The sequence below is a fragment of the Poecile atricapillus genome, chromosome 4, assembly GCF_030490865.1.
Source record: "Poecile atricapillus isolate bPoeAtr1 chromosome 4, bPoeAtr1.hap1, whole genome shotgun sequence".
Classification (NCBI taxonomy): Eukaryota; Metazoa; Chordata; class Aves; order Passeriformes; family Paridae; genus Poecile; species Poecile atricapillus.
The window spans coordinates 17,250,503-17,262,620 of NC_081252.1; the positions used below are offsets into that span (position 1 = coordinate 17,250,503).

At 45.0% G+C, this 12,118-nt stretch overlaps 1 protein-coding gene across 5 annotated transcripts in view; it reads left to right on the forward strand.

Moving 5' to 3' along the window:
- Positions 1 to 5,731, forward strand: part of WDFY3 (WD repeat and FYVE domain containing 3) — a 156,650-nt gene extending 150,919 nt beyond the window's left edge. For all 5 annotated transcript variants that reach the window (XM_058837336.1, XM_058837335.1, XM_058837340.1 and 2 more), the window contains 4 exons: positions 467 to 796; positions 992 to 1,103; positions 1,379 to 1,576; positions 2,095 to 5,731. In XM_058837336.1, the coding sequence (XP_058693319.1) occupies positions 467 to 796; positions 992 to 1,103; positions 1,379 to 1,576; positions 2,095 to 2,215 (761 nt within the window). In that variant the 3' untranslated portion in view covers positions 2,216 to 5,731. The remainder of the gene's footprint in view (positions 1 to 466; positions 797 to 991; positions 1,104 to 1,378; positions 1,577 to 2,094) is intronic.
- The last annotated feature ends 6,387 nt before the right edge of the window (positions 5,732 to 12,118 follow it).

The window sequence follows — 12,118 nt, forward strand, 5'->3', positions numbered from 1 at the left end:
CTGGTTGTTTTCAGTGTCACTTGGAGTATGAATGTCTTTGGAAATTGCTTTTTTGTGTTAACAAGTCCTATCGTTAATGAGTCTGCATCATATTTTTCAGTCAGAGTTTCAGCATAGCTGACTGTGCTTACTTGTGTAAGTTTTGCTGAAAGGTCTTGCCAGCTTGAGTGTTTCTGAAGTTTTTGCTCCTTTTGTCCATCACAGCCTTCCTCAGAGGGACTATTGTAGGAAATAGCTTCAGCTAAGGAGTATCATTCTCTGGCAACAGAAAAAAAGTGTAAAAAATATGAATGGTGTGATTCCTGGCAGGAGCTGAATCTCTGAAAAGGCTCTGAGATGCAGTGTCCCTCTCTCAGCAGTGTTGGTGCCCATTGGGTTGCAGGCAGCGCAGCAGCAGAATAAGGAAAAGGCTTAGGCCATAACCAGGCTCACTAACAGCACCTTGTCCCCTGTTGTGCCAATCCAGGACAGGAAGCCCACGAAGAGGACAGCAGTGACTCCGAGGCAGACGATCCATGCATAGGCCAGGACACAAAAGTGCAGGAGAGCCAGAGCCAACCAAGCAGCACCAGCCACAGGCCACGGTCATCGTCAGCCAGAGCGGCAGCAGCGTGGTCAGCAGACAGCGGCTCCGATGACTCCAGGCGTTGGTCAGACCAGCTCAGCTTGGATGAGAAAGATGGGTTTATCTTTGTGAATTATTCGGAGGGACAAGCAAAAATGCATCCCCATGCTCAGGTTAACCACCCCCACCCCAGCTATGCTGAAGCACGGCACTACAGCAAGCTCAAACCAGGTAAAAGAAACCATGCACAGCCCTGAGTTTTATTGCTGAGTGAAATGTTATAGAAAAAGAGAAAAACTTGAATCTCTGAGGGAGATTTTGTCCTTACTACAAAGTTGCAGTTACAAGTATGTTGGGGAAGGAGGGAACAAAAATGAGAATGAACAGATTCGCTTTATCCCCCTCCCACTTCCCACTCCTTTGTAGGATATAGATGGGAGCGTCAGCTGGTGTTCAGAAGCAAACTAACTATGCACACGGCATTTGATCGCAAAGACAACGCACACCCAGCAGAAATCACTGCGCTCGGCATCTCCAAGTGAGTAGCTCACACATGAGGACTTCAAACATTTTTGGTGCTGTCAGCAGGCAGTGTGGTACTATTGCTCATAAGGCTGTTTTGTGGTGCTTCTGTTTGGGGCAGCCTTCTTCAAGGACTGAGATAAAAACACTAAAGAGAGGGAGAACTGTTCAGTTGTGCTGTGTTACACCGACTGCCACAGCTCCATTTCTCAGAGCAGGGTAATGGGAGCATTAGTTACCACGCCAGTACTGGAAAAAAAAAAGCTGGAATGCTTTTGCTTTACCTTTCAGGGATCACAGCAGGATCCTGATCGGGGACAGCCGGGGCAGGGTGTTCAGCTGGTCAGTGAGCGATCAGCCGGGCCGGTCCGCCGCCGACCACTGGGTGAAGGACGAGGGCGGCGACAGCTGCTCGGGCTGCACCGTGCGCTTCTCACTCACCGAGAGGCGGCACCACTGCAGGAACTGTGGACAGCTCTTCTGCCAGAAGTAAGCAGCCAACAGCCTCCTTTGGACTCTTTTTCCAAACAGGATTTTAGGTGGGGTAGAGCTGTGAAATACCTCAGAACTCTGGTGAAAGATTGAGGCTGCTTAAATTGTGTGTAGGACTGTGAGGACGCTGATTTAGGGGCCACTAGCAAGCAGCCTCAGACAAAATGTATGACATAGGGGATGTGTGTCAGCTCCCCTTAGCTACAAACTGAAGTGCAAGTCTCCTCTCTGATCCACCAGGTCAGAGATGACATTTGTGGTTTTATGTCTCTGAATCTTAACTGGTGACAACAGCTGTTTTTAAGCTATCTGTCACACAGTCTCATTGCATTGACTCTGGTCATCATTTGAGTTAAATTCCACTTCTGCCACACTGCACTGCATCTCCATGTCAAGGTAAGTTAGAACAGTTTTCTGGTGTTTGAAGTCATGGTGGTAATACCCACAGCTCAATAGAAAATGGGTAGAAATGGAGAGGACCTGTGTTCAGTGATGTTTGTTTTTTTTCTCCACAGGTGCAGCCGGTTTCAGTCAGAAATCAAACGGCTGAAGATTTCATCACCGGTCAGGGTGTGCCAGAACTGCTTCTACAACCTGCAGCACGAGCGGGGCTCAGAGGAGGGGCCCAGAAATTGATGGAGGCCTGGCAAACCTCATCCAGCCCTGCTGTCACTCCAGGAACCAGTGAGAGCATTGGAAGGAATTGGAATATTGTCTGTTTACACTTAGGTTTATACTGCGTTCTAAGCACTAAGAGTAAAAAGGGATCATTGCATTGGTTTGTGTTGACAGAAGGCAGGCGAGGAGGCGAACAGCGTAAGGAGAAGAGCAAGGCCCAGGAAGACATGGTTAATAACCACAAATCCAACAGAACTGGCAGCCCCTAAGCCCATGCTGATGTGGCTGTCGAGAAAATCCTCACTTATCCTAAACACCCCTTCTTGTCTTGTTTTTGTAGAGTTAGTCATCTTAACTGGGGGGAGGGGAGGGCAAGGCTTTTTAGAAGATAGTTGTAAATCTGCCTTCTTCGCAAGCAACTGTGTATATTGTAAATAGGTATAATGGCCTTTTTATCTAAATATGAACTTAACTGCCTGTTACATGGGACTTCAGATTAACCACTGTACTTTGTGTGGCATCTTTATCTCATCTATCAATTTAAATACGAATGTTTAAAAAAAGAAAAAAAAAGAAAAAAACAGAAAACTCAAAGGCATTATGTGTATTTCTGTTAAAAATCCAGTCTGTGCATGTTTGTTCTTTCAGTTGCCCACAGTATCTTAATTTAAGTGAGGCTATTCATAGAATTACATGGATTTTTTCAAAAGAAAACATTTTTGAGAATAGGAACTTGGAGTATTTTATTCTAGCTGTAAGATAACCAGGAACTAAATTGTACACTTGTGTTGCATTTTATACCAAACTATTTACCACCTCAGTGTTGTTCATATTTAATAAGGCCTCTTTTATACATATGTCAGAGCTGCAGTTTTGTTAATTACTTATTGTTCATTAGCAGCTGATTCATGCAGTGCAAGAACCAGCTTTTACCTTCTTTAGTCAATAGCAATTGGCTTTTGCATAGAGGTACAGAATTAATTCCTTGTGCATAATATTTAACCACTGTTGTCCTGTAGCTTCTCTGCAAAAAACCTTTTTGGAACAACAGGCATTGCTCTAAAGCAGGGTGACCTTGGTCATGTCAGAAATGCTCCTCGGAGCTCTTTGTCTTTCAGCACATGCCATCAGCTTGAGGACAGCAGTAGATTTCCATTATGGTTTTTAAGTTTCAAGATGAATTTAATTGCAGTATTTTTTTACTACTCTGTCATTTATTTTGCACTACATATGGGATGAAGTAGAGACACTGATATCTGCTGGGATTGGAGCATGTGGATTGGGATAGGCCCATGGACTTAATTTCTGCATGAGGTCTTGCCAGTGGGTTTTTGTTTGGGCGAGGGGGGAGAGGGAGGGCAGCAGGCAGGCTGGTGGTCGGTTTGGTTTTGTTTTTTAACATATGTGTATATATTTTGTAAATGGGTGACAAACTGATCTAGAGCTAGGTATATTCACAATGGACTCTTTTAAATAGAGGTAAGGATATGACCCAGACCAACAGAAGACAGGTGGCTCTGACAGTACTTGAGTGAATGTTGTCACTCAAAGGGATGAGATTATCCTTCACTTCAAATTACTTGGGCAGGCTCTGGCACTGGGACAGCAAATCCTCAAAACCAGCATTGTTGTTGGAATCGCACCATCAGAAATGCCAGGCCCTCTGTGTTGGGGTGAGCTCCTTCCAGAGGGTCCCTGGCACTGTGGGGGCACCCCTGTCTTCTCTTGATTTGAGCTTTTAGCGGTGAATTTGTTAATTCTGACCACTTAGTATTTACCCTGGTATCACATGTTTATGCACTGAAGGTTAAATATGTATTTTGATACTTGTTTGTTTATTATGTATGTGCTGGTCTGTAAAATGAGATATATTCCTGTTTTGGTATGTATACTAGGTCCCCAAATGAACAGAAAGGCTTCTCTAGAGCCCTTGCACACTGTTGAGTAAATGCAGGTTTGTTGAGCTTAGCTGACCCAAATTTTGGATCCAAAGAGTGATGGTCAAGTAGCTACACTGACTACTGGCTACCTGGCAGATTTGACCCTAAAAACAGGAAGAGGTCCTTAGTAAAAACATGTGCAGAGCACTGGAATTTCTGTGTTCAGCTGTTCTCTCTAATGTTGCCTTCACCCTTCCCAAAATGATGCAAAACCAGCATAGTTCAGAAGACAGGCTAGTGGCCTTAACGTTTTCTGTTTGAAGAAAAGGCTGTTTTAACAACTCTTAAATGCCTTTGAGTCCACAGTTTTCTTCCCCTTGCCTCCAGATTTCCAAATCACCCCCAAATTGAAGGAAGCCTTCTTTTCTGTGGACTGCAGCTTGTACAGCCACGTGGTTAAATCCTAATAAAAGCAAGGCTATGACAACAACACGGATGTGATTCAGCGCTGAAGCCAGGACAGAGTCCTGCTGTGGGGTCCTGAGGATGGGGCTGTCGGCCACAGACGCGTTGTACAGGTGTTGCTCCGTGCCTGTGGCGTTGGCAGTGCACTAAAGAAATCCTTATTCCTTACAAATTCTGCAGTGTGCAGGCTGGGCCCAGTTTACGTTTTCAAGCAAACCACCACAGCCCTCTGACTTAATTCTGTTCCCAAAAAACTATGTGTTTGCTTGTTGGAGGCAGAGGGGGACAAACACACCTGCTTGTATTTCCTCTGGCAGCTGGTGCTGTGGGCAGCTGTGGTGTTCACGTGGGAGTGGGGTTTATTTCCATTTCATTCGAGCTTCTAATGCAAATACTTGCTTTGTTTTCCATGTAAAAATCTGTTGAGCAAAAATATACTCATGTACACTAACATTAGTAGACTGTATTCTCTGCAAGTACCTCACATGTCTTCTCCTGCCTTGTTCTTTGTAGTAAACTTATCCATGTACTCCTAACATTCGTATGTAGTGTGCAACTGTAATGTCATGCTTTGGAGAGGGGGTTGGCTGCCTCCAGCCAACATTCATCAGTTCAATAGCAAAACACTTTAGATAAGTTATTTTGCACTTTCTTATGTATAAAATTGGTAGAAACTTATATTTGCTTTGTATCATTTAAAGACTCCTTTTGTTTCGGTAAATGAACTGTGTATAAAATACTTATGCAGTTAAAACTGTTTTTAGAAAGTATTTTTAATTTCAGCAAGTTTGGTTACTTGTTGCATGACTATTAACACAGCTGACTTTTTGTGTCAGTGCAATGTATATTTTTTTTGTCCTGTTATTAACTTGTAAGCCCTAGTTAAATGGCCATTTATTTGTACAGCATCAGGAGTAAATTGAAGATAACTGGCTAAGACTGGAGTGTGGAATTTTGTACTATATTGCAGAATCCAATATCTGTTTTTTGGTGGTTACGTAAAAGGCCTGACGATTTACTATCTAGTGTGCAATCTGTGATATCTGAATGTTCATTGTATATTTGTCTCCAATGCAAAAAGGTAGAGTAACACAATTACAACAATACATGATTAAATGCAATAGTTCAGGTACTGAAGTATTTTTTTTTTTTTCATTTCAAATAAATACCTGCTATTTACCACCAAAAAGCTGTTTTGAATTTGTTGGAAAGACACTACATTTGCAGTTGAGCAAACGTTTTTAACTTGGGAGTGGTAACTAATGGGTGACGTTTTTCTGTGTCACCATGAGGAGTAAGTTTCTGTTATTACAGTTTTGCTTTCTGAATGTGGGTGTGGCCATCCATGAGGGTGCAGCATGGAATCATGTGCCTTAGTTTGTACTTTTTGCTTTAAATTGTAGAGTGGGAATTCAGCAGAATCTGACAATGTGTCGAAGAACAGGCTCTGCCAATATAGCAAAAGCAGATGGAAATAATTCTTTTTATGTCATGCTGTTTGTGGGCAGTGGGAAAGGAGGAAGTTACAGAAGCTGTTTCCATGGCCTTGCTTAGCCATGTCTTGCTTATATAGGATGGTTATGTCCACTTTGCATAGGTTCAGGTATTTCACACTCAGCCATTTCTACATTTTAAATCTTTCCACACCCTGAAAAAAATGCTTTCTATTCAACAGTTTTGGGGGAGTTACTGTGCTCAGCAGCTGCAGACTTTTGACAGCTGCAGCCTGACTGTCCTTCTGCTGCCAGGGAGCAGGTCATGGATGAATGCCACCAAAGCACTCTGAGCCAGGTAACCATGCCAACTGCAGTTTGTGAGGTCTGGCATTGCCTCCCACTCTATCTGGGGAGAGATTTTCTACCAACAGCAGCACCAGGCTGCTCTGTCCAACTGGGTCATTTACTGTATGCAGTATTTCAGGCTCATTTCTTCAGGCATGGTGGAGAGTGGAGGCGCCAGGAACAAGCATTGGGAAGCAGAGTCCACGATCCTGGTGGACCTTTGGATGGGACGGTGCAGTCCCAGCCCTGTAAAATCCCAGCAGGCATCAGCTGGGCCAGCAGCCAATTTTGCAGTGAAATGAGGCACTTGTTGAGTGACAGGGCAGCTCCTTGCAAGTGCCCCAGCCTTTGGCTCTGGCTCCACCACAGTTCCTGCCAGGTAGAAGCACCACCCAGGGCCAGACATTCCATTTAGTGGGTAAAACCAAATTTGTGACAAATTTGCTGTGACCAAATTGTCTTTCATGACAGGTGCAGTAAGTCAGTTCAGAAAAGTGAGGCTGAGCTGCTTTCCAGGCTCGGTGTTCTGTATAAAATGCATGAGTGTTTTTAAGGAATTCCTGACAGTGGGATACATCTCCATGTCAGGACACAGATCTGATTCACCAGTGAGGTTACAGTGCCACACCGTGTAGGGAGGAGGGTGGGGTAAGCAAGCCCAGGAACAGGGCTGATGTGCTGGGAGCCAAATCCTGCCCTGTCTTCCTGGAGAAGAGTTGCACTGCATTGGATGTGAGCCTGGCCTCCCAAAAAAGGGCAATTTGTAAGGAATGGGACCAAAACTTGGTCACGGATTAACCTTAGTGCCATTTTGCCTACACCAGAGGGTACCAGAGCCCCCGGTGCAGGGGCTGGGCAGGAGCCGAGACAAGCGCTGGGTGGGTGTTTCCACTGTAACACTGAGGGTGGGGAGATGTAGCCAGGCTCTGCCCAACAGCAGTGATGCAAATCCTGTGCGAGTGAGGTGTGGAGAGTGGTGCTCACGCGAGCATCCAGGGAAGAGCTCCCAGCCCCTGCCAGGGGCAGCTTCTGAGAGCTTTAAGCTCTCCTTAAAGCTTGGCTGCTCTGCCTAGAGCATCTTGAAGGTGAGGATGGAACCAGCGTGGTGCCGCTGGTGTTTGGCTGCTCTCTCTCGCAAAGCAGCAGCTCACAGGGATGCCCATTACAGGGTAAGCGCCCCCACTGCAGAGAAACCCAGGAGCCATTTCCCAGCTCCTGTGACAGGGCAGAGATGTCCAGCAGGTTTCCTAACGCCACCCAAGCTCTCCAAATTTACCTGTGTGTAAGATCACCATGGGACATGTGTACTTATCCAAGAGCTGATAAGCTCCAAACTGAGCTGAGATGTGGATTGGCAACAAAGGAGAACAAAAAAGGACTCTGGTCCTAAGAAGAAGTCCTGGGGCTCAGCTGTAGGAAACTGCTAAGACCTCATTGAAGTCAAGGCTGCTGTTTTCAAGGGAAAGAGAGTAAAATAGGTTTGAGCCCAGCTGTGAAAAGCTGTGTTAACTAAAAATACCAGTGATCTCAGGGTTACTTCTGCAGATGAGTTAAAACCCTTGGCTCTTACATTTTCCTTACAGTTTCTTCAATTGTAACAGAGCAGCTTTGAATTTATGCAGCAGCAAAAATATGTTTTCCTGCAGAGGCCCAGTTTGTTTCTTTGCACTGTGTCTCAGGCTGGCATTGCTCACCGTGACAGCCACCCAGGCAGACAGAAATAGTGAGTTAGAATGTGACACCCTGGTGCAGCAAAGCCCAGAGACAGGAGGTACTTTGCATTGGCTATTGCTGGGACAATGTCTTTGCAGGCAAAGCCTAGGTTATCAGAAGCTTTTTATGGCAAGAACTGAGGCCCAGGGCTAACAGGACAGTTGTGGCACAGCTTGTGAAGTGGGAGCTTTTCTGGTAGCTGGCAATGCAGTGGGAGAAGAAAAACCCATTTGTAGTGACATAGCTCCTAGAAGCCAATTCTTTATTGAAAGATCTTGTAAGCATTCCTGTACAGACTTAGCTGCTCTACTGTAGCTTTGAGTTGATGAAGATGAAAAAACATTTTCAACGGAAAAAAAAAAAAAGCAAAATGGATACCTCTATAAAATTTCATAGCAGATGAAATTCAAATGCTGATTACACCAAAGATAAACATCAAACCACAGAAATTACACACAGCCCCAAGGCAAAGCATGTAACAAATGCACACAATTTCACTTAAGTCTGTATGAAAGTTATGACAGGCACGTCAGTTCTGACTGCCCAAGCACTCATTATCCCAGGACAAGAGGGCACCTGATGGGTACCTCTGCATTCAAAACAGCAGTTTGGAACCAAGGAATTCCTGGAGTGTACTGAACATTTGGCTTCTTGGGTGAGTGAGCAATGGCCTGGCAGAGCCCAGCTGAAGGTATTTAAGAGGAATTATTATTATTAAACCAGTTTCACTGGTAGCTATTGTTTTGTGCTTCTCCCTTAGCTAAAAATCCCAGTGTCTTTGACCACAGCACATCCACTGTCTGAGACAGAAAATGTGGCTCATGAAACCCTGATCCCATGAAACTTGGCAGAAATCCTGTGGTGAGTCTAAGCTCCTCTCAATTTCCAAATATGTAAAAAAGCAGTGATATTGCTGATTTCTCTCCACACCTTCATTTTCAGCTGCTCCAGGATTATTCTCCAGCCCTGAGCATTTCAGCCCAAAGGGACTGACTGTAATGAAGGCCTGTAATGAAGGACTGTAATTCATATTAAATTAATTACTGGATCTCTGCCCCATTTCAGTCTCTTGTGCTATGTTCATCATCCAGAGAGACCAGCTCTCCTAAATCCAGGCTGCAAATTACTTTTTTCTGAGTTCCCTCTACAAAGCATGAAACCCCCAGCTTTCCAAGTGGTGTAGACACTTAAATTGGAAATCCATCTGCAGTCACAACACCTCTCCTTGTAAATCCTCCAGCAACATGAGCCCCGTCATGCCTTCCATATCCTCACAGTAAAAATGAATAATTTGCTGCACAGCATTTTTGCCTTTCTGCACCCACAGCACACCCTCCTGCAGTGCCTGTACAGAGAGAGATTCCACTGCACCGGGGGGGATGTTCAGGCAAGAAAATATTCTTATCAAATCAAATGGGTTTCAAATTCCATCCCCTAAAAGGTGGAAAAAAGTGAATATTTGCTCAGCAGGTCACCCATAATGTTTGGTTCAGTCTGTCATAAACAAAAAATACTCTTTTTGTTGAAACCTCAGATGCATGGGAAAGACAGTGATCTAGAGAGCAAACATTCCATTCTGTTTAATTCAAAGTGTGAGATCCTTCACTGTCCTGGAATAATAAATATCTATATAAATATATATAGCTGCTCTCTGACAGGCAGCTGCCATTGTTGCTCTTTGTCTTCAATCTGAAGGAGCTCTGCTGTGCAGGAGGCTCTTACCAGTCCCTTTTGGGGGGATGTACTGTGGAGCTGGTTGATCGAAGAGCTGCCACAGGCTGCAGGAGGAAAGATAACCAGATGGAAAACCTATGGTGTTTATTGGGCCTAGCTGGGATGGAGCTCATCTCCCCACAGCATCCTTACAGTGCTGGGCTGTGTACTGGCCCCTGAAAAGGGGCTGGTAATGTTCCTATTAATTATCTTTATCTTGACCAGGTTTTGGGTTTTTTTTATTTTCTCCCCCCAGCCTCCACCCTGCTGAGGAGGGGAGTGATAAGAGCAGCTTGGTGGGCAACTGATGTCCATCCAAAGTCCACCTCACCTGGTCCTTTTTGGCACCCAGCATGGGACACAGACAACTGCAGCTTTGTATCCAGTGTGTTATTGCTACAACAGCAGCAACTTCCTGTGGGAGTCAGGGAGATTGCTGGCTGCACTGCTTGTCCTTTACAAGGCTGCAGCTGGGAATGTCTTAGTACAACAAAGGCTCTGGGCTGTGTCCTGGCATGGATGGCCTTGCTGTGCTGCAGGAGCTGTCTCGTCTCCACAAGAGGATGACAGAATACATCTCCCTCTCCCCGCTTTGGACTGGTATGGATGATTGTGCAGGTTCCAGAGGTCCTTGTTCATGTTTACATGAGATGCTAATTCTACTAATTAACACCGTTGGCACAAAATGGGGTTGGTGGAATCTGGTGCCATCATGGCATAAGAGAATATTTTTGGGTGAGGTAATACTGAAATGTGCCCTAGGCAGCTGTTCCCTGTCTGGCAGGGTGTGGGGAAGGATTTGGGCAGGTTCCTAGCACAGGTATCACCTCCCAGAGCCTGGGACTTTCCACCTGAACTGGCAACAACCCTGGCAAACCAGGGTGTCACCTGATGGAGGGGTGCCTAGCCCACCCCAGTGAAAAACAGCAACTTTTGCCCCATACTGGGGCCTGGTCTGTGCCTGCTGAGCCTCAGTTCAATGCTCTCAGAGGGCTGGGCTTGAGGCAGGACTCAAACAGCAGCAGCAACTACAGGAATTGCCCCAGGAGTGAAAAAAGAACTGGACAAAGAAAACTAGGGGTCCAATAGAAGGGACTGTGTTATATGAGATGGTGCCTAGGGCTCCTTCCCAACCCAAGTGTTTCTGCAGTAGCAGAGAAGCAGCAATAGCAACCACCAATACACCTTAATCTAATCATCCTCTGTTTCACAGAGCTTTGTCTTATCCCTTCCTTGGTAAAATTTCAAAGAAGATATGGATGAATCCTTCCCCTGAGAAGGATCCCCTTCCCCCCATTAGGAGAAATAAAAGCCCCCCAACAGCAACCATCCTGACCTCAGGATGAACAGGTGAACACTGAACCCCATCCCTGGGGAAAATCTGAGGAGAGAGTGGGAATTAGGATTGTAAACCTGTAGTGCTGTGCTCACTACACTGCCGGCCTGGGCACCAGCATCCAGTACAGCAGAGATTTACACACAGCATTGCAGTTGCAATCCAAATAAATGCATTGCACACACCACATAATACACCAAGTGATGGGACAGACTGCTCTACCAGGCCACTCTAAACACCAAGTACTAAATGCTGTCAGTACAAGACTGTGCTCTGCTGGGCCTTCCACCACAGACAAGTCGCATGGACCGACTGCCTAAGGGGTAACCCTGGGCTAAATGGAAAGGGATAAAAGTAATGAAGATATGTATTTCACATTGGAAAATTAGAATCAGGCCAGGCACCTCAGAATTCCTTTTTTTTTTTGCAAGGTGATTTAGTATCAGGCAACTTCTCTTTCATTTTGTTTTGTTTTTACAATTGTGCTGTTGGAAGCATCCATAGAAGGAAAAACACTGTGGAAAGGCTGAGAAAAGACCAATTCTTCTCTTCCCATATTTCACTGCCATGGGAGGTGACAGCTGATGTGGAATGGAGGAAAGAAGAGGTGAAATGAGCCAGACTGGGACAGACCTTTACTTGTGCTGACATGTCACCCACAGTCATGTCAGAGCACTGATATCAGCTGGATCAGAGCTCTGCTCCTCCCGCGCCTCACTGGACACAAGAAGGGAAGTGGAAACACTTCCTTTAAATATAAAACTCCTTTCTGGTGTCTGAATATCTGACATCTAGAAACAATACCCAAAACTTACAAAAATTACCTTTCATTATTATAAAGCCCTCTCCTTTCTCTACCTTGTTTGGGGCATTTTATACCTCCTTGTGTACCATGGAGAGAGATCACAACTAACCCAGACACCTTCAGCAGAGGGCAGGAAAATCCTCATGTTTTTATGAAGAAATAAGTTGTCTTACACATCAGATCTTGAAGAGTAAACTCTTTGAAATTAGCTTATTTTCTTTATTAAAA